The sequence below is a fragment of the Macrotis lagotis genome, chromosome 1, assembly GCF_037893015.1.
Source record: "Macrotis lagotis isolate mMagLag1 chromosome 1, bilby.v1.9.chrom.fasta, whole genome shotgun sequence".
NCBI lineage: Eukaryota > Metazoa > Chordata > Mammalia > Peramelemorphia > Peramelidae > Macrotis > Macrotis lagotis.
The window spans coordinates 423,902,472-423,922,617 of NC_133658.1; the positions used below are offsets into that span (position 1 = coordinate 423,902,472).

At 38.7% G+C, this 20,146-nt stretch overlaps 2 protein-coding genes across 10 annotated transcripts in view; one reads left to right on the forward strand and one right to left on the reverse strand.

Annotated features, from left to right (window-relative positions):
* The window catches only part of CCNK (cyclin K), a 39,238-nt gene extending 26,782 nt beyond the window's left edge, over positions 1 to 12,456 (forward strand). For 5 of the 6 annotated variants that reach the window (XM_074213052.1, XM_074213054.1, XM_074213055.1 and 2 more), the window contains exon 11: positions 8,314 to 12,454. In XM_074213052.1, coding sequence (XP_074069153.1) covers positions 8,314 to 8,930 — 617 coding nt within the window. In that variant the 3' untranslated portion in view covers positions 8,931 to 12,454. Of the gene's footprint in view, positions 1 to 8,313 lie in introns of all 6 variants that reach the window. The other variant, XM_074213057.1, reaches the window with a different exon arrangement.
* CCDC85C (coiled-coil domain containing 85C) overlaps positions 9,009 to 20,146 on the reverse strand; it is a 201,546-nt gene continuing 190,408 nt past the window's right edge. For 2 of the 4 annotated variants that reach the window (XM_074213058.1, XM_074213060.1), the window contains 2 exons: positions 18,692 to 18,790; positions 9,012 to 14,943 (listed from right to left, as the gene is read on the reverse strand). In XM_074213058.1, the coding sequence (XP_074069159.1) occupies positions 14,854 to 14,943; positions 18,692 to 18,790 (189 nt within the window). In that variant the 3' untranslated portion in view covers positions 9,012 to 14,853. Of the gene's footprint in view, positions 14,944 to 18,691; positions 18,791 to 20,146 lie in introns of all 4 variants that reach the window. The other 2 variants (XM_074213061.1, XM_074213059.1) reach the window with 2 other exon arrangements.

Sequence of the window (20,146 nt, forward strand, 5' to 3'; positions counted from 1 at the left end):
TAGTGTATATAAAAAAGGAAAGAGAAGAGGCTTCAGGACAAAACTTTATAGTACACCTGCAATAAAGAGTCAAAATATAAATGAATAAATAATGTAGTGTTGTTTTCCCATTTCCCAAAAAGGAAATGATTTGCAGGTGGGGAGGGTGATAAGCAGTCTCATAAGCAGTGTCAAATGCTATGGAATGATTGAGAAAATACTATTAGATTGGTCTGTGGAGATAATTACTAATCTTGGAGGGAACAGTTTCATTTGAATTACAATATAAACAGACTACAAAAACTTAAGGAGTGAAGAAGGTAGGGGTTATTAGTGTAAATTTTTTTTTCAGGAATTAGACTGAGGAAAGAGGAATGTTAGCATGAGAGTATAGTAGAATCTTTTGAGGGTGCTTGTTTTTCTTTTTTTTTTTTTTAAAGAATGAGAGCTTAGGGGCAGCTAGGTGGTGCAGTGGATAGAGCACCAGCCCTTGGAGTCAAGAGTACCTGAGTTCAAATCCAGCCTCAGACACTTAATAATTACCTAGCTGTGTGGCCTTGGGCAAGCCACTTAACCCCATTGCCTTGCAAAAACGTAAAAAAAAAAAGAATGAAAACTTGTCAGCATATTTGAAAGCATTAGGGAAGGAACCAGTGCACAGAGAGAAGTTGAAGATTGGAGCAGGAGAGGAGTAGTAAGGGGAATGGAGGGAGTAAGGTTGCAATCCTTCTGGAGAGTGTGGGAGGGGATTGTATCGGGCTTATATTAGAGATTTTGGCCTTGAAGAGGAGATGGGCTGGAAGAGAAGAGACATTCTATTGAGCTTTAGTAAACATTCTGTGTTTCTTCCTAATGATTATGTTAGTGGCTCTGTAGTCTCATTCATGTGGATATCCCAAATGGTATAAGATAACAAACCACCCTTATCCCTTCTCATTATATGAAACTCTGGTTCGTATCGTTCTATAATTTTTCCATGGGGAACCTAATCAATGAAGTGCGAATTATGTTCTGGGTCTTTTAATATTATGTAAGCACTTGCTAAAATATTACTTCTCAGTCTCCCTACATGACTGTTTCATTTCCTTTCTTCATCATACATCATCTGTATAAGATCTTTTACACCGTACTGACAAACTATTCATGCCATATATTTGAATCACAATTTTGATTCTTGGGAGAGACAGACACCAGTTCCTCATCCAGTTGACTATCAGTGTCTTAACACATCAGTCCTTTTTCCAATTGGAGGAAGTTGTTAGGCCAGACTTATTTTAGTGGTGATGTATTCATATTTTGAAACTCAGATGACATACTGATTGCATCTACATTTAGGAGCACCTGGAGGATCTTATCTTATAGGAAATTACTATTCCATTTGAACGGTGTGTCAGGCAGACATCCAGAAGGGCAGTGAAATATCAGCAAGCTTATGTCTCCCTATTTTATTCCTGTTTGATTATCAGGATTGTTGAACAGTTATCCTCGTTTAGTTTTCTGAGATTTTAATATGTGGAAGGAAAAGATTGTTGGAGGAAAGGAAAGTCTCTTAAGGATAGGTTTTGTTCAACCCAATCTTATGCTTTTAAATAATTGACAGACAATGAACACAATGCAGTTTTGTATTCGTTGTGCCTCTTAAGTCAGCTATTACTATGAAGATAGTCAACCATAGAATATTACTTAGGAAAACCAGTCTGATCTTCTGATTCTTTTTTTTTAATTTATTTTTTATTCTCATTTTGTACAAATGTGTTTTTTTTACATTAATAAAATATTCTTGTTTACAAGTAAACAAAATACCCCTCCCCCCTTGAATAGACTGGCTTGGGCGAAAAAGTAAAGGGGAGAGAAAAAAAAATAAAATTAAAAAAAATAATAGTAATAATTGTAGGTATGGCCAGGTGGCGCAATGGACGAAGCACCAGCCCTGGAGCCACGAGCACCCGAGTCCACATCCAGCCTCATAAACCCAATAATCACCCAGCCATGTGACATGCAAGCCACCCAATCCCCACTGCCCTGCAAAAACCAAAAAGAAGGGGAAAACAGACCCAAAATAAAATAAAATAGTAATAATAGTAGGGGTGGCTGGGTGGCAGACAGAGCATTGGCCCTTGAGCCAGGAGCACCTGGGTCCAAATCCGGCCCCAGACATCTATGTGGCCCCAGGCAGGCCACCCAGCCCCCGCTTGTCCTGCACCCTCCCCCAAATAATAACAAAAAATGTGCTTCAGTCTTTGTTCCAACACCATCAACTATGTCCTGAGTGGATCACATTCTTTATGATGAGTCCATCACAAAAGTTACTTCCATATTTTTCCACCCTTGCTATTGCTGATCGCAACTCCCTCCTTTCTTATTTCTCCACTACCATGTACTCTATTTTCTCTCTCCTTTCACTCTGACTCTGCTGTAGGGTCGCTGAGTGGCACAGCAGACAGATCCCTGGCCCTGGGGCCAAGAAGCCCTGAGCCCCCATACCACCCCTTAGGCCCAGAATCCACCTGACCCTATGGTCCTGGGCAGGCCTTCCAATCCCAGCCCCTTGCAAGAAGTGAAAAAGAAAATCTTATATCTGACCATTGTCCCCCCATGGTCCATCCTCTCCTCCTTCATTCACATCTCCACCCCTTCCCCCTGCTCCCCCCTCCTTCTTACTCCAGTTGTCTATACCCCATTGAGTATATTTGCTGTTTCCTCTCCTAGCCATCTCTGATGAGAGCAAAGGTTCTCTCATTCCCCCTTGCCTCCCCCTTCCATATCATTGCAATAGCTCATTGTAATAAAAAAAAATCTTATTATGTGAAATATCTTGGACTATTCCCCCTCTCCTTTTTTTTCTCCCATTCCATTTCCCTTTTTTCCCTATTGACTCCATTTTTACACCATATTTTATCTTCGAATTCAGCTTTCTCCTGTGCTTCAACTATAAAAGCTCCCTTTACCTGCTCTATTAACTGAGATGGTTCATATGAATATTATCAGTATCATTTTTCTATACATGCAGTTCATCCTCATTAAGTCCCTCATATTTCCCCCCTCTCTAGTCTCCATGCTTTACCTGAGTCCTGTATCTGAAGATCAAACCTTCTGTTCAGCTCTGGCCATTCCAAAAGGAATCTTCGAAAGTCCATCTTTTTCCCTGGAAGAGGACATTCAGCCTTGCTGGGTAGTTCATTCTTGGCTGCATTCTAAGCTCTTTTGCCTTCTGGTATATTGTATTCCAAGGCCTACGAGCTTCCAATGTGGTTGCTGCTAAGTCCTGTGTGATCCTGACTGCAGCTCCACGATATTTGAACTGTGTCCTTCTGGCTGCTTGTAATATTTTCTCTTTGACTTGGGAGTTCTGGAACTTGGCTATATAATATTCCTTGGGGTTGGTTTTTTGGGATCTCTTTCTTGGGGGGATCGGTGGATTCTGTCCATTTCTATTTTGCCCTCTGCTTCTACAATATCAGGGCAATTTTCCTGTAGTAATTCTTTGAAAATGATGTCAAGGCTCTTTTCCTGATCATGACTTTCAGGTATTCCAATAATTTTAAAATTATCTTTCCTAAGTCTGTTTTCCATATCACTTGTTTTTTCAATGAGATATTTCACATTTTCTTCTAATTTTTCATTTTTTTGGTTTTGAAGTATTGATTCCTGATTTTTGGTAAATTCATCAATCTCCCTGAATTCTATTCTTTGTCTGAAGGATTTGTTCTCCTCAGAGAGTTTTCTTATCTCTTTTTCCATCTGGCCAATTTTGCTTTTTAAAGCATTCTTCTCCTCAATAACTTTTTGAACTGTTTTATCCATTTGACCTAAGCTGGTTTTTAGCATGCTATTTTCTTCAGCATTTTTTTGGATTTCCTTGACTAAGCTGCTGACTTCATTTTCATGTTTTTCCTGCATCTCCTTTCTTTTCCCAGTTTTTCTTCCAACTCCCTCATTTGATTTTCAAAGTCTTTTTTGAGCTCTATCCTAGCCTGAGCCCAATTTCTGTTTTTCTTGGAGTCTTTAGATGCAGGAGCTTGTGCTTCCTCATCTTCAGACTGAGTATTTTGATCCTTCTTGGGCTTATTTGCAAAATATTTCTCAATAGTCTTCCTCTTGTTTCTTTGCTTGTTCATTTTCCCAGCCTAAGCCTGTTTTTTGGGGTGCTTCCTGAGCTTTTGAGATACTCCCACAAGGGTCTCAGTGTGTGAGGTTCTGTCCTCCCTCCTGGTCTGTGAATGACCATAAGCGCCCCCCTCTGCCACGGGGCCGAGGTGGGGGGGCCCTGTTGTTCTATGGGGGAGCCTAGACTGGGATCAGGATCTGAATGTGGTCAGAACCCCAGAGTCCTGTTCCAGGGGCAGAGGACAGAGCTCTGCAGTCTCTCTCTCTTCCCTCCCTCAGCTCAATGGGCTCATGCCCTGGGGGCTCCTGCTTACCAGCTCCACCTGCTTCTGTTTCCAGGTCTAGGCTGCAGAAAGACCAAGCTGCTCACTGTGTTCCCTGAGGACTGGGCTCCACATGCTCGCTCTGGCAGAGGTCCCCGCTGTTCCCCCACTTTGTGCCTGGTGCTCCCCGGGGTGCAGCTCAGGAGACTCCCCCACTGCTGTGAGCCGCGGCTCCCAGCGCCCTGGGGCTGCCTCCTGGAGGCTGAAGTTCTTTTGCTCTGGGGGGCCACTCCTCTGGTGGGCCGCCCCTCCGACCCCGGGGAGCAGAGCCTTTCTGCTCTTTTCCAGGTTACCTTGAGTAGGAGAACTGCCTCACTGGGTCCCTTTGTGGGTTCTGTCTCTCAAAAAGTTTAGAGTCCTTAGTTTATGAGTTTTTATCAGAGAGCTCCTAAGACTGGATCCCTTCATGTCGCCATCTTGGCTCCGCCCCCCCCATCTTCTGATTCTTAACAAAAGAATTTGTAATCTCTGAGAAATTTTTATAGAATTGATAAAATAAGTAAAGAGTTGGTAATTATCTGTGTCCTTTTGATCTCCCCCTTTATTTTTTCAGTAAAAGAATTATCTGCTCTTATATGCCTTCAAAATCATGTTATCTGCAGTGTGGTTTCCTCTGCATTTACTTTGTTTGGCTCGGCTGCTTCCCCTGTTTGTCATTTCCCTATAATGATACTTCAATTCTCTTAGATGATACATTTAGGAACTGAGCTACCAAGAGTCCCAATTTAGTGATGTCATTTATATGTCACTGAAATTTTTTGTCTTTAGGTTTCACATCATGCTTTCTTTCATCTCATTTTTCTCTTTACCATTTTTTTTTTTTTTTTTTTTTTTTTTTGCTATTTTAATGAAGTGACATTGCTTTTCTCTCATCCTCTGGAATGATTTGTAGAAAAGTTGGTGGTATAAAATGGTATTCACATCTTTATGTCAAGGTCAAGTTTTTGAGTGCTGGGATGGTTTCTTAGCTCCCTTCTCTACATTATAAATTTTTATATCAGTCAAAGTTTTATAAAGGGTTGGTGAATAGTCTTCGGTTCTCTTGTTTATCCATATCCCATTTTTCAGCATCAGTAACTTGTTTGAATAGCTCACCTTCCAGATATTGGTGAGCAAACCCCTTATATTGAGATTGTATGTGCAGTTAAATGACCCTATCTCTGTATGTCTGAAATTTTTCCCCAATGTAAATTTTTTGGTTGAAAGTTTTATTTTTTGTGCATGTCTTTTTATGTATCACAGGCATTTCTAGAAATACTTTCTCCCCTACTGAAATTGAATGTTTCTTTGTAACTCATACCATTAAATAAAAAATACTGTATCATTTCATTTGAAAATGTATATAATATTCTGCTGGAGTAGTCCCCAGTCATATAGGAGTATAGTAGGCATATTTCATTATAGTTTCTTTGGGGCAATTATTGATGGATTATTCTTTAAATATCTTTTTCTATTTTGTTGAGTGAGCAATAGTATTTTAACAACTAATAATAAGAATCGACATTTCTACTATATCATTTCCAAAGCCTTTTACATTAAATATTTCATTTGATCCTCCCCATTTCAAATCAAAGCCTTTGAATAGTGTTTACATTGTTTTAATAACTTCAGTTTCTTTAAATAGAAAATTGGGAATGTAGCAGAAAATAGAAACGTAGATAAATGAGCAACAGTTCATAGCTGTATAGCTGTTGTCTTCACTTTTTTTTTTTTTTTTATAAATCCGCACACAAAACCTTGAGCTTCTGAGAGAGGGAGAAGACTGCATGTTCTTTGTCAGTGATTTAGCCTTTAAAGTTCTGCCCAATAACTTAAAAAATAGACCCTGAATTGAATGATTATGATCATTTCTACTAGCCTTTCTCATATGAAAGAAAAACATGTTAATAATTAGAGCTATCTAAAAGCAAAATGGCCAGCCTCAGGAGGATTTTCTTTCTTCACATGACATCTTTAGGTTGACCATTGGGTCAGCATTTTGGGGGAATTCTTATGGATAGGAATGAATGGCCTCAGATGTTCACTCTTAATCTGAGTGAATCTATAATCTAGTCAGCTTTCTGGTAGGTAGGAAATAGTCCTTTGTACTGACATGATTCAATGATGGAGTATAATTTGATAGCTTTATTGTTGGACCAGTTGATGAAGTGTTATGCCTCTTGTTTTTCAAGGGTAACATGGTTTCTGTTCTTTGTTTTATGGTATTTGAAAATCTTGTTTCATGTAGCTTCAGAGAAGAGACTGAAATAGATATTTCATATAGTGATTTTTCTTTCTAAAGGGTTATCTTCTACAGATAGATGTTACTTAGGCTTGGCCATTACCTGTCCTTTCACAATGGCATGGCTTGTGACCTTGTAAGTTCTAAGATAGAAATTTGAGTTCTAAAGAAAGGTACTTTAAAGAGACAGGAATCTCATTCTTATTGGCCCAGAGGAGGAAAAAAAAATATGCTTTTCATTTTTTTAGCATAGGAACCTTAGACTTATAATTTTTATTGCTATCTCTTGTTTGTATGTCTCCTACATTTTCCTATGTATCTTTTCTCTCTCCTTCCAGGGAGTCATTATAATAAAGATTTGAGAAAAAAGTTCAGTAAAGCTAACCAACACATCACAGAAATACATTCCATTATTCACTGTGCCACATTCATAGTCCTACTGCTACAGATAAGATGTGAAAGTGCAGAGGTCCTGGGTTCACATCCCTTCTTTACAGATAACTAGCTCTTAAGACTTTTGAGCAAATTGCTTTAACCTTTTTGAGTTCTATAAAATGGAAATTAAAGCTGTCATCTTCACAGGGTGAATCAGAAGTATAAAAAAGTTATTCAAAGATACTGTAAATCTCAGTTGTTATAAACTCTGAGACTCATCATTTTCATATTCTCCAACTATCCTGGACCTAGCACATAGGAGGAATTCAGGAAATGTTTAAAAGAACCCAATTTGATTATGAATCAATAAGCATTTTAAACATGCTAGAAAAAGCCAAAAACAGTTCAAGCATTGCACATTTATATACATGCACATGGATACATGCATATATGTGTGTGTATGTATGTACACACACACAAAAAAAAATAAATGTGGATAATTTGAAGGACATACACTAACAGTGAATCTGGAAAATCCTTTTAAAAGGAGGTGGCATGCTGAGGGAATTGGGAGTATCAGGCCAAACCAACACAGCAGGTATTATTAGCACATGGCCAGGTATAGATAGGCTGTGCCAAGGCAGAAACTGTACTGACAGTTTGGGAACAGTCAGGGAACAGCAAGTAAACCATTTTTTTCTGTAGTGACCAAGCTCAAGTAAGTATATTCACCTTGGAAATGAGAGTTGTAGTCAAATTATCAAGGGCTTTAAATTTATAGCTCTTATCTTTTCCCAGAGGAGAAATCTCAGTGTGGTGAGGTTGTACATTTCTTATCCCCTTTTATATATGATGAATTGGAAAAGGTACTGGACAGGCTTGAATTCCATTTCTGAGCTTTACTAATTTGTTTACATTTGGGCAAGTTATGTAATCTCTGCCTTACAGAAAAAAAATTGAGGGAAAGCACTCTACAGGGCCTTATAGCAATATAGAAATGTTTATTATAAAGGTTATGATTGCTATTTCATATAAGTCTGGCGTGACTTGTTTCAGCAAATATTTTTGAACAATTTGAAGTCATTGTTAACTATACTCTAGTCTTAAATTCTACCCCCTGTTGACAATAACTGGCATTTTATTTTATCTGTTGACATTAATAATTTTTTCTTTACTGGATGAGTATGACTTTTGGACATCTATATTTTGCTAATGTTGTAACTTGACAAAGCATTTCCTTAAATATAATACTTCAGTCTCTCATTTGTATAGTGATCCTTGTGTTTTGGCCTTTTCTCTCCTCTCTAGAACGTAAGCCAACCCTCACAGCTGCAGTTTCAATGGGAGAGGGTGAGCAGACCGGCACAGTGGAGGCTGGAGATCTACCAAAAGTCCAGATTCCTCCTCCCAGTCATCCTGCCCCTGTACATCAGCCACCTCCTCTTCCTCACCGCCCCCCACCACCACCACCTTCTAGCTACATTACTGGAATGTCAACTACAAATTCTTATATGTCAGGAGAGGGTTATCAAAGTCTGCAATCCATGATGAAGACAGAAGGACCAGCCTATGGGGCTCTGCCTCCAGCATATGGACCACCCACTCACTTGCCATACCATCCTCATGTATATCCTCCTAATCCTCCACCACCTGTACCGCCTCCCCCAGCATCATTTCCACCACCCAACATTCCCCCACCAACCCCTGGCTATCCTCCCCCACCAACATATAACCCCAACTTTCCACCTCCACGATTGCCTCCAACTCATGCTGTTCCTCCCCATCCTCCTCCAGGTCTTGGGATGCCACCTGCCAGTTACCCTCCTCCAGCTGTACCCCCAGGTGGGCAACCTCCAGTGCCACCTCCCATCCCCCCACCTGGCATGCCTCCGGGAGGATTGGGACGTGCAGCTTGGATGAGATAACATGATGCCTCTTCTCCCCCTCACCCCCCATTTTAAAATCCAAAACCAAATTTTTTTGTTCCTTTTTTTTAAACACCTTTGAAGTATAGTTTAAATGGCAAAATAGTTGAACAGCAGGGTACCTTGTATAATGCTACACAGCTAGCTACAGTACAGAAAGGGAATGGAATGGTGAACTTGAATTTTAATGGGTCTTTTACAGTATGGCTTCTTGTATAGCTATTGCAAAACCAATTATAATCTAACTTTATACACTTAATTTAAAATCAGTTGTTACTGCACTGGATTACTTTATACTAGTAAACTTGTTAACCAGCCATATTGGCTCAATAATTATCTGTAAGGAGTAAATTTCCTTTAAAAAAATCAGTGCCTACTTTTACTGAAAAATAAGTTATAAATAATCCAGTATCATCTAAAGTCAAAACTCTTGTTTTCCATTGGTAATACTCTCCAGTGATATATGATGCTGTTGTCAGTTTCTTGATTTAACTGGTATTATCAGTCCTTTAATTTTAAAATTCTTTTGGACAGGTTGGCCTTGGCTGAATTTGGGGTTGTTTTTTTGTTTCTTGATGGGGGGAGACAAGGGAATGGAAACCAGACCTTGAAAAGTAATGTATGTTTACATCTATTTGCAAATTCCTGTACATACAGATATATTTTTAAAGTGTGAATGTAACATCATACTGTGAATTCCATCTTGGTTACAAATGCGACTCCCTCAGTCAAAATAATACCCAAATAAAATCAGTTCTGAAAATATAAGAATGATTTGTTGGGGGAGGAGGGAAGTGGAGTTTAACATGACTTGACTTAAACCCCATTGCATCTTCTCTCTGCCCTCTCATACTTCTGGAGTTCCTCCTTTTCACAGTCCCAAATCCATCATTTACTAAATCTTTAGGGCTAGCCCGTGGGGACGAAACTGCCGCTCTGTTTATGAGATCTATTAACAAATAACTTTGTGAACTTAAGAAAAAAATCTATTGGTAAATTACCTAATGTCTTTGTATTTGTGTTCTCTTTAATAACTCCAAGTCACGAAGAAGTATGTTCCAGGATCCTTGGTAGAGGTTTTATAACTGAAGATCTTAAAATACTGCAAGGGATTGCCTCCCAGAAATCCCTTCAGGCATCTTTAGGGGAAGATAGATGTATGGGTAAGGGGACTCCTCTAATACCTGCTCAGGTGCAGAGGCAATCTAAAACCAACAGTGAGGTCAATCTTAATCAAAGAGTTCGGAGTCATCACAATTTGCTTACAAAGAACTTATTTTTATTTCTTTTAACTGCAAGTATACACTATCACAATCATATCTCTCGACTTCATTTTACTAAAATATTTCAAATCAATGTTTTTAACTGCACATTATCCAAAAAAATCTATTTTCCTCCCAAGAGAATCAAAGTGGTTTCAATAAAGGTAAAAATTCGTGCTAAAGTCTAAGGGCTTTTTGCTCTATACACAAACATCAGGAACATACATGTTCCAGTTCTCATGTAAATCACAGTCTATGGAAAATGAGGGTGGGGTAGGTGGGGCCCTGTCAGATCACAGGCTATACAGAAATCATACACTTTCCAGCAGATTTCCATAGAGCAGCACACAAAAACATGCCCCACTTTATGAAAAATATACAATTTTTCCACTATATAGTCACGCACTATTTCTTTAAAAGATCAGTAGTAGTCTTGCCCTCCCCAGTTCAAAAAAGATGAAAGGTCACTTTCCTTGTTTAAACACTGACAATGCTTAATGATATTTGAATAAAAATATGCCAGTGTAGTGGGTCACACAACACAGCTTAGTAAACACTGTAGTATAGCCGTTTTAATTGAACTTCAAAAATGCTGTTCAGTTGCTCTGGAAGACAGCAGAGATTTAGGCTTAAGCATTCATAAGTTAGCATTCAGGTATTTCTATATCAAGATAGGCTTCACTGTGTATTTCAGTAGAGATAGTTTATTAAGTCATTAAATTTCTTGTGTCCCCCAAATAAAACCTGAAATTTAAAAGTCCATAAACAAACACTAGCCTATTTGACTTGGAAACATTATTGGGTGCCATCTTCAACCTGGAAGGTAACCCTTTCTGGTTTTGGCTCTGGTAGAGTGAAATACAAATAAAGACTTGAAAAATTATTTCTACATTTAGGTGCTGCCAAAAAGTCAAATGTGATTCTGTGAAAACTTTCACACCCTAATTTAAAAACAGGTGATAGCAAAAAAGTCTGAGAGCTAAGAGATAGTTATTGCTGCTTTGTGGGGTTGTCTTAACCAATGCATTTCCAAATAGACATCAAAAATATCTGAATTTGTCATCTTTGCAGGTCTACAGTATTGTTAGAAGGGGTCACGATTCAATGATGGAATCTCTTCAAGATCATTGTATGTTCAGAAGTTTTTGCTTATAATGATATGGAATCTGCCTCCTTGTAACTTATACAACTATTGCAAAAAATGTGCTTTGTACTTGCAAACCACTTGCATTTCAAGACTGAATTGTGTTAAGTCATAGTTACCACTCAGAAGCTTCAAGATGATTGAGAGAAGTCAGCAGCAAAATCATACAAATGAGGGAAATCACTGAGCAAGGAGGAATAACCTCACAATCACATATTACATGAACAAATGAAGGTTTGGATTCAGCATTTTAAAAATGTGTATAGGGATAGGAACTGGACCTGCAGTTTCTTTGGTATAGGAAACTCCTTCTACCAATTTAAGACTTCTCTGCATTTAAGCCTAAGAGAATTGCCTAAGCAGAACACTAGAAAGTCAAGGGACTTATTCAAGTTACATCTTGCTGGCTTTAAGGGCAAATCTATTCCACACTGCCTCAATGTTTTAAGGAGGGGAATTCAAATCACACTAATATGTTCAAAGGGAAAAGTGACTCAGGAAGCTCTATTTCCTCTTTAAAATAACAAAAGGAGACAAAAAGAAACTTAAAAGAGGGCAAGAAAATAGTCACTTGTAATTATAATTCACTGGAAATGACATCTTGAACTAAACACAAAGGACTTCAATGAATCAGGACTTTCAGAAATGCAGAACATTAGAGCTGAAGTCATGAACATACAGATGATGAAACTCAATTTGGTGATAACTAAATTTTAATATTTTCCTCCCAGGAAGAGTAATGTTTCTCATTTTGTTGAACCATCAATTTTGCAAAGTCCTTTTATGTCCATTATCTCACTTGATTTTTGTGACATATGCATGAGGGAGAAATTTTTCAGGAGGAAATAGCCCTGGAGAGAAGTAACTAAGGCCACATAATGAATAAGGAGGACTAGAACATAGGTTAATGGACTCCCAATTCAGTGCTGTTTCCACTATACCTCATTAGAGGTTCAGGTCTGATATCCCAATACTTAAGTGCTGATTTTCCTATACAGTCCATTATTGGGCAGTGGCTCTTGAGTGCCTTCTCTTTGACTAAAGAAAATTCCTTCCTGTTTGTAGTCAACTCAGGTCAGTTCTGGCTCTGCTTACAAATCCATTAATTCCTATTCACTGAGTAAAAGAATTGGAAATAGTGCAAGAGCCCATATGCAGCCCCAACTAAGGTGCTGAAAGGGAGGGTTTCCACCTACCTTCTGGTTCCAAACAAAATTCATTTCTACTTTTAAGTAGGACAAGCCATTCCTGACTAAATTTAATTCTGTTTCAACATAATTATTAAATGATACCTCAAGAAAACAAATACAGTTTACCTAGATTTTGGGAAAGCAATATAAAATATCTCTGGAGAAATGCTGAATTAGATGCTAGTACAATTAAATTGATTTAGAACTGGGTAAGTGGTTCGTGGTTAGAGTGTCATTAATAGTTCTATATGAACTTCATAGGTCTGTGGGAGTACTTCAGGGATATGTGCTTGGGTTAGGATAGTTTTATCGAAGATTTAGATAAATGAAGATGACAACAACTTTGCAAGCCAAGCACTGTAGATGCTAGGTGACACAAAGTATTGATAGGTTAGAAAATTAGGCTGAATCTAATAAGATGCTATTAAGGATAATTATGTAAAGGCTTACACAAGTTTCAAAAAAGTCACAAATACAAGATAGGGTTAGACAGCAGTTCATCAGAAAAGGTCTGGAAATTTTATTAAAATTCAAGCTCAATATGAGTTGACAGTAAATGGTAGGCAAGAAAAGCTATATTCTTGGGTTCCGTATTAAGAGACATAGCTTATGGGAATAAAATGATAGTTTCTTTGTCTTTAGTCCTGGTAAGACAACATCTAAAGAGTGGTATTCAATTCTATTTATTCCACTTTAGAAATGACATGGATAAACTGGAGCAACTAGAATGGCATATGAATATGAGTCTAAGGGCCTGGGAAAGGAGTTATGTTATGACAGCTGCCTTCAAATACTTGAAAGGTTATATAATATAAAAATTAGATTCATTATGTTTGGCCACAGAGAACATTACTAGGAGCAATGGGTAGAAATTGCAAATAAAGGAAAATTTAGGCTTGATATGAGGAGGGAACTTGCTAATAATTAGGGTTATCTACTTGTGCCAAAGTGGAATGAACTGCCTTGGGGATTAGGAGGTCTCCCCTCACTGGAGGTCAAGTAAAGGCCAAATGACCACTTGTAGAGATGGTTTCTCAAAGATGGGTTGGACTGGATGGCAATTGAAATCCCTACCAATTCGAATTGTGTGTGTGTGTGTGTGTGTGTGTATTTGTATATACTTTTATACATACATATTCATATATATATGTATATATGAATATATATGAGAGAGAGAGAGAGAGAGAGCGAGAGAGAGAGAGAGAGAGAGAGAGAGCGCGCACACCAGCCCTGAAGTCAAGAGTACCTCAGTTCAAATCTGGCCTCAGACACTTAATAATTACCTAACTGTGTGGCCTTGGGCAAGTCACTTAAACCCCACTGCCTTGCAAAAGTTAAAAAAAAAGACTTGGTGGAGACAAAGTAGACTATCAAAAAGTAGGCTATATAGCCTCATTTTGGTCTAATGGGGAGCTGTCCCCACTGGTTTCACAAGAGCACTCCAGCTGATAGGAGTGTTGTTTACTTGCTTAACAGTATTCAACCTCAGGATTCAAAGGAAACTTTACCTTGCTGGTGGAAAAAAAGACCTACACTATAAAAAGGAAGCTGGTGGATGGTGGAGATTGGCCACCACTGAGATACTAAGTCAGATTTATTAGGAAATAAATGTTAAGCATGAACAGGTATTCTGGTCCATGGTATCATGAGGAAAGTTACACAGGGAAGAAAACTACATGGTAGCCTTTGTTCTAGGCAAAAGTAAACAAAAGAAACTCAGCATCTCATTAGACTCTTTCTGAGATGCATTAAGTATGAGACAGAATTGGATGAATCTTCTGATATCTCAAGGGTCTTTTCCCCTATGGGATTCTAAGAGCACAAACTAGGTTTATTAGAAACTGCCACCCACCCACCCTATACCACCATGACCCCAGAAACTACATGGTTGACAACCTCAAAAAAGGAAAGTGGAATTTCTAGGCTATCTTTCAAACAGCCCAAACAAGAACTTGCACCTCATTCCAACTCACTTGGAAAAGCCATTTCTGTACCAAAGATGGGAAAGATGTCCATAAAGTCAAACACGTGAGAGGGGCTTCACTGGGCCATCAAAAACTCTCCCACTAGATATTTCTGAAACAGGATGATCAGGACACTATTTTCAGTATATGGAAAATGACTGCTTCCCCAATGAAAAGCCATACCAGGATCTCAAGAGTACTCCAGGCCAAAGCTGCCATATTTACAAAGAACACCACAAAAATAATTCTGACAGCCAGAGAATGAGAGGTCACCCGCTCTTGCCCTTTTGTGCATCTCCCATTGTCCCATTCCTAAGAAGTCAATTCTCCCATACACACTCATCCCCAGTCTTCAGAGTAAAGCTACAAGGGTCCCTTAAACTGGTTTCCTGAAAGGTGCTGTCGGATGGAAGGTTTAGAACTTGCTGCATCTCCAAGTTTTCTCCATACAACCTGTGGGAGAGAGAAACAAAACAAGTCTATGAATAAAGGTTCATGCCTACTGACCTGGCATAACCTGCCATTTATTGGTCCCAAACCATCATAGTTGCTTTCTCTCAATGTCCACATTATTGTCTTAATCACTAAAACTTCTTCATACAATAAGGAAATAGCAGAGCTATAAAGAACTTGGAGATCATCTAAGTCCAACTTCTTTGTTTTAAAGAGGAGAAAGCTGAACTCCAGAGAGAGTAACTTGCCCATATGGTGGAGTGGGGACCATATATAACAAAGAATGTTAAAAGCAGGAGCCCTAGGAAGCCTAATACTCTGCCCTCCCCTTTCACTTTTTTCAAATGGGAAAACTTAGACCCAGAGAAGAAATGTAATTTTATGGCCCCTTCCAACTAAAAATTTTATGATTTTGTTTCTCTCAGAAGACTCACCATAGAGATGGGCATGATGTATTTGTCCTTATGCTGACAGTTGCTAATTTCCATGTTCTGACTTGAGATCTCTTATGTCTGTACTGTTAGCAAAAGTCACTAGATGGCAATACTGGTCCAAAATGCAAAGTCTTGGATTCATAAGGAACCAAGAGTGGAGAGTGGAGATGAATGGACAAGGAGAAGCTGATATAATCAGGACAACCAGATGCCAAGGTCTTCCAGGCCTAGGAATCCACTGGTCACATCTTTAGCAATGAAGCCCTGCTATGTCTGGAGTATCAGGTAGGCCTCCTCTTTAGTAAACAAGAATTTCTCTAAATCATTGCCCTTAGACAAGTAGGATGTTAACAGGACAAATCAATCAACAGGTGGTGGATCACAAGGAGTACTAGCCTAACAATCAGACTTAAATTTATCCAAATATAAATTTCCTGCTTCTACTAATTCCCAGTATGTCTTTCAGACAAGTTCCCTGGTCTCCCTGTAACAATCAAAAGTTAAAAAGCACTTTGAAGTTTACAAAGCATCTTATGTTCACTATCTCCTCTAGACCTCACAATAATCATGGGAGAGAAGCAGTAGGAATTATTGTCATTTTCCACATGAAGAAATTGAGACTCAAAGGATTGGCAGTCCCTAACTTAGACATAGGCCTCAAACCCAAGTCTTCTGAACTTCAAGGCAAGGGATCTCTTAATTATATACTGTGCTCTGATGTCTTCTTTCCCTCTAAGGACCCCTCAATTCACCCATGAGGACTGGAATACAGAATCAAAGGAAAATGTTCCAACTTTCTAGGAGCAGGAATTACAAACCCAGAGAGAAGGATTTCATCAAAATCGCTCTAAAGTTGTACATATTCAGCTTTGCACAAACTTGAAAATTAGAATACTCCTTCGGGGTGAAGACATTACTATCATTACAGTGAACAGTGGCCACATTTATCCTTCCAAATAAATGCTCAATGGACTTGGGAATATGGAGAGACCTAAGTTTCCATCTTAGTTCAACTATTTACTAAGCTGTGTAGCCTTGGGCATGCCACTTAAATTCTAGGAAGGTTTGCTCAGTTGTAAAACAGAGGCAATGATACTTGTGCTAATGACTGGTTTGTTTTAAGATAAAAATGAATATAAAGGGCCTTATAAATGGTAAAGCATGATTCAAGGTTAGCCAGGGTTACCATAGCATGCCAGACCTAAACTCAGGAGGATCGAAATTCAATTATGTCCTCAAACACGTAAGATCTGTTTGACCCTGGGCAAATCACTTAATCCTCTGCCTGAGTTTCCTCATGTCATAATGATCTGTAGTGGCAAACCACTCCAGTATCTTTGCAAAGAAAACCCAAATGGGACCATGAGGCAGAAATGACTGAAAACAACTAAGAACAACAACAAAGCACTATACAAATTAAAGTTATTTCAAATGAGGAAACTGGCCAAGGGAGTGGTCACACAGTAAATGGTCACACACCCTAAGGAGGGTAGAACCTAAGAACACAAAGTCCCTATTCTAGGCACTAGTCGATAGAGGGCAGCACTTACCTTGTTATGATAGGCATCAGAGTTCAGGGACCATATTTATTCAGTTTTTTCCATCAGAATAAGACATTTTCAATTAAAAATAAAACCCTCTACAAAAGGAGATTTTTTTACTTCATAGTGACTGCCTGGGTAACACTGCTACTTTGGTCAAGGGCTAAAAAGATGAACTCAAATCTTCCTGACTGAGACTAGATCTTTATTATATCTCACTAACTCCCTTTAACACTATACAATGTACTTTTCCCTAAAAAAATGGGGACCATCAAATTTCCCTTGTTTGTTTGGGTTTTTTGGATTTTTCAAGGCAATGGGGTTAAGTAACTTGCCCAAGGTCATATAGCTAAATAAGTATTAAGTGTCTTGAGGCCACATTTGAACTCAGGTCCTTTTGACTCCGGGGTGAGTATTCTATCTACTGCCCCACCTAGCTGCCCCAGAATTTTCCTTTATGTTACAGGCAGAGGAACAAATCTTTGGATAAACAGCAGATGTCACAACTCTAGGACACAGAAACATCCTCCTCCAAATGTAGATCAGATCAATGTTGCCTATGGGCTCAGGTGACTAATGGGCAGAGAACCTTATGGGGCAACATAGGGGCCAGTAGACTACATCCTGTAGGTTAAATTTGGCCTACCAGCTAAGAATGTTTTTTACATTTTAAAATAAAATTTGTATTTAAAAATGTAAAAATTATTCTTTACTCCTAGGCCTCATAGAAGCAGGTGATCCTTTGCCAATCCTTGATATAGTAGGAAAAGCTCTGGTTAAGAAATCTGAGTCTGATCTACATGTGACCTTAGGCAAGTCACTTAGTTACAAGAAAAAGGAAGTGGGATTATTCAGTCAATGAGCACCTGGAAATCAGTCAGTTCTGAATTCTGTCTGGCTCTACCTTCTGTATTAATTCAGAAGCAACATGTTATAAGAGAAAAAACACTGGGGTTTTTTTTCAGTCAAAAGACCTAGTTTAAATCTTGCCTTTGTTACCTATACCCTTGTAACCTTGGCAAGTTTCAGCTCTAAAACCATATAAAATCCTATGAACTTGCTGTGCTTTTTGAGAACAGGACCTATCACACAGTGGTTAACCTACAGACGTTATTGTTGGACCTTAGTTTGTGTCTGTAAAATGAATGTCTTAATCCAGAAGATGATCTCTAAGGACTTTAGCAATGCTAACATTCTAAAATTCAATGAATGCTTCCAACTTCCCAGAAAAAACAATTATTTCTCAATTAACCTTTTACATGTCAAAATTCATTTCCATTCATTATTAACAATGTTTTTGTCTTTCATTTTTGAAGACCATGACATCAGGGAGTTGATGCCATGACAAGCATATGAATTGGATTTGAGTGAGGGGGCTATGCTAAGACACCAGACTTTTCTCCTCTGAAACCATCTCGGTCCAGTGGACAGATGAGAATCAGGATGACAGAGATGGCCCTGGATGGAAGATAATCAGGGTTAAATGACTTGCCCAAGGTCACACAGCTAGTAAGTGTCAAGTGTCTGAGGCTGGATTCAAACTCCTGTGGGGAATCCGAGGCTAGTGTTCTATCTACTGCGCCACATTTTGTAATTGAGGAAACTGAGGCCCACAGTGGTCAGAATGACTTGTCCACAACTGATAGGTGACTGAGTTCTTAGGACTGGAAGGCAGGTTCCCCCCATCTGATCATTCTGCCTCATACATGATGGCTTGAGGACATGCCCTTTGGTGATCAAAACCCAAGCTCCCAAAGAATTTAAGGTCATTACATTGCACATCTCACGGACGATTGCTTTCTCCTTTTCGCTCAGGTCTTCTTCATAACTGTCCTGTATCTGTCTGTCCAGGTTCTCATGAACTTCCAAGACCTAGAGGCAAATGGATGCACAAAGGTTATTAGGGTATATTTCTTTCCTCCAATTGAGGTTTACACTTAGATCAGCCTTCCAGCCAGAATACTGTGGCAATTGCTAGATAAACTGAAAATATCTTCTTTCCTTTCTCATCACATAATTAGATATCTGAGCCCTTGAAGATTGAGTGATTTATATTTGAAGGACGCTTAATAATGTTCAGTCCTTGTTCCTTGATCAACCATAATTTAGAATTTGCCATGAGATTCCACACTTTTTTCAGTGTAAAATCTAAATTTGTTAGTCTAGCAATCAGGACCCTCTTGACACTGACATCCTACTTCCCCTCCACATCCTGTCCACACCTGTTGTTCAACATTTACACCATGCTCTATTCAAGGAAGAAAGATCTAAGTCAGTCTCCACCACTTGTTAGGTATGTGACCTGAGGCAAGTAACTTCTCTCTTTTATGGGTCTGTTTTATCATGTACCAAATAATGGGGTTGGATTCAAAGATTCCTAAGATTTCTTCCAGCTCTAATATTTTATATCATATATATATATATATATAAATTTTATATAATATTAGAATTTTATGACTCTTCAGCCACTTCTGGTTTTGATCTATGATTCCTTTTTTTTTTAAGGTTTTTGCAAGGCAAATGGGGTTAAGTGCCTTGCCCAAGGCCACACAGCTAGGTGATTATTAAGTGTCTGAGACCAGATTTGAACCTAGGTACTCCTGACTCCAAGGCCGGTGCTTTATCCACTACGCCACCTAGCCGCCCCTTGATCTTTGATTTTAATGGCATCAGCGACTCTAAAAAAACCTGCACGTTTCCAAAATGATTTTGGATTCTTGTGAGGGAGGCTCTTTTAAACCTTAAAAGACCACATAATGGTGAGTTATTATTGTTATCAATATTATCACTGCTTCATGTAATTTTCCTATCAGGAAGGTAAGTAGGTACTTCTACCCTCCTTGTTTGTAGAAATCAGATAAGGTTAAGTGATTTGCCCAAAGTTGTAGAGTAGAAGAACTAGAAACTGGGACTCGAGTTCCCTGCCTACTCTTTCTAGGATGACATTAGTGCTTATATTCTGGAATGACAGAAAGATGACACAAAGATAGATGACACAAAAAAAAAAATTCCTACTTCTAAAAGTTTTGACACTGTTATCTAAAGAGCTTTTAGAATCCACTATTGTGTGTGTGTGTGTGTATAATGAGAATAATATAAAACAAATTATATGTATGCATATGGGAGTATATGTACATGTGCACACACATGTATACAAACATATTCATCTACACATGCACACATGTGTGTATGGGTGAGTGGTACGTACACACACACACACACAGACTC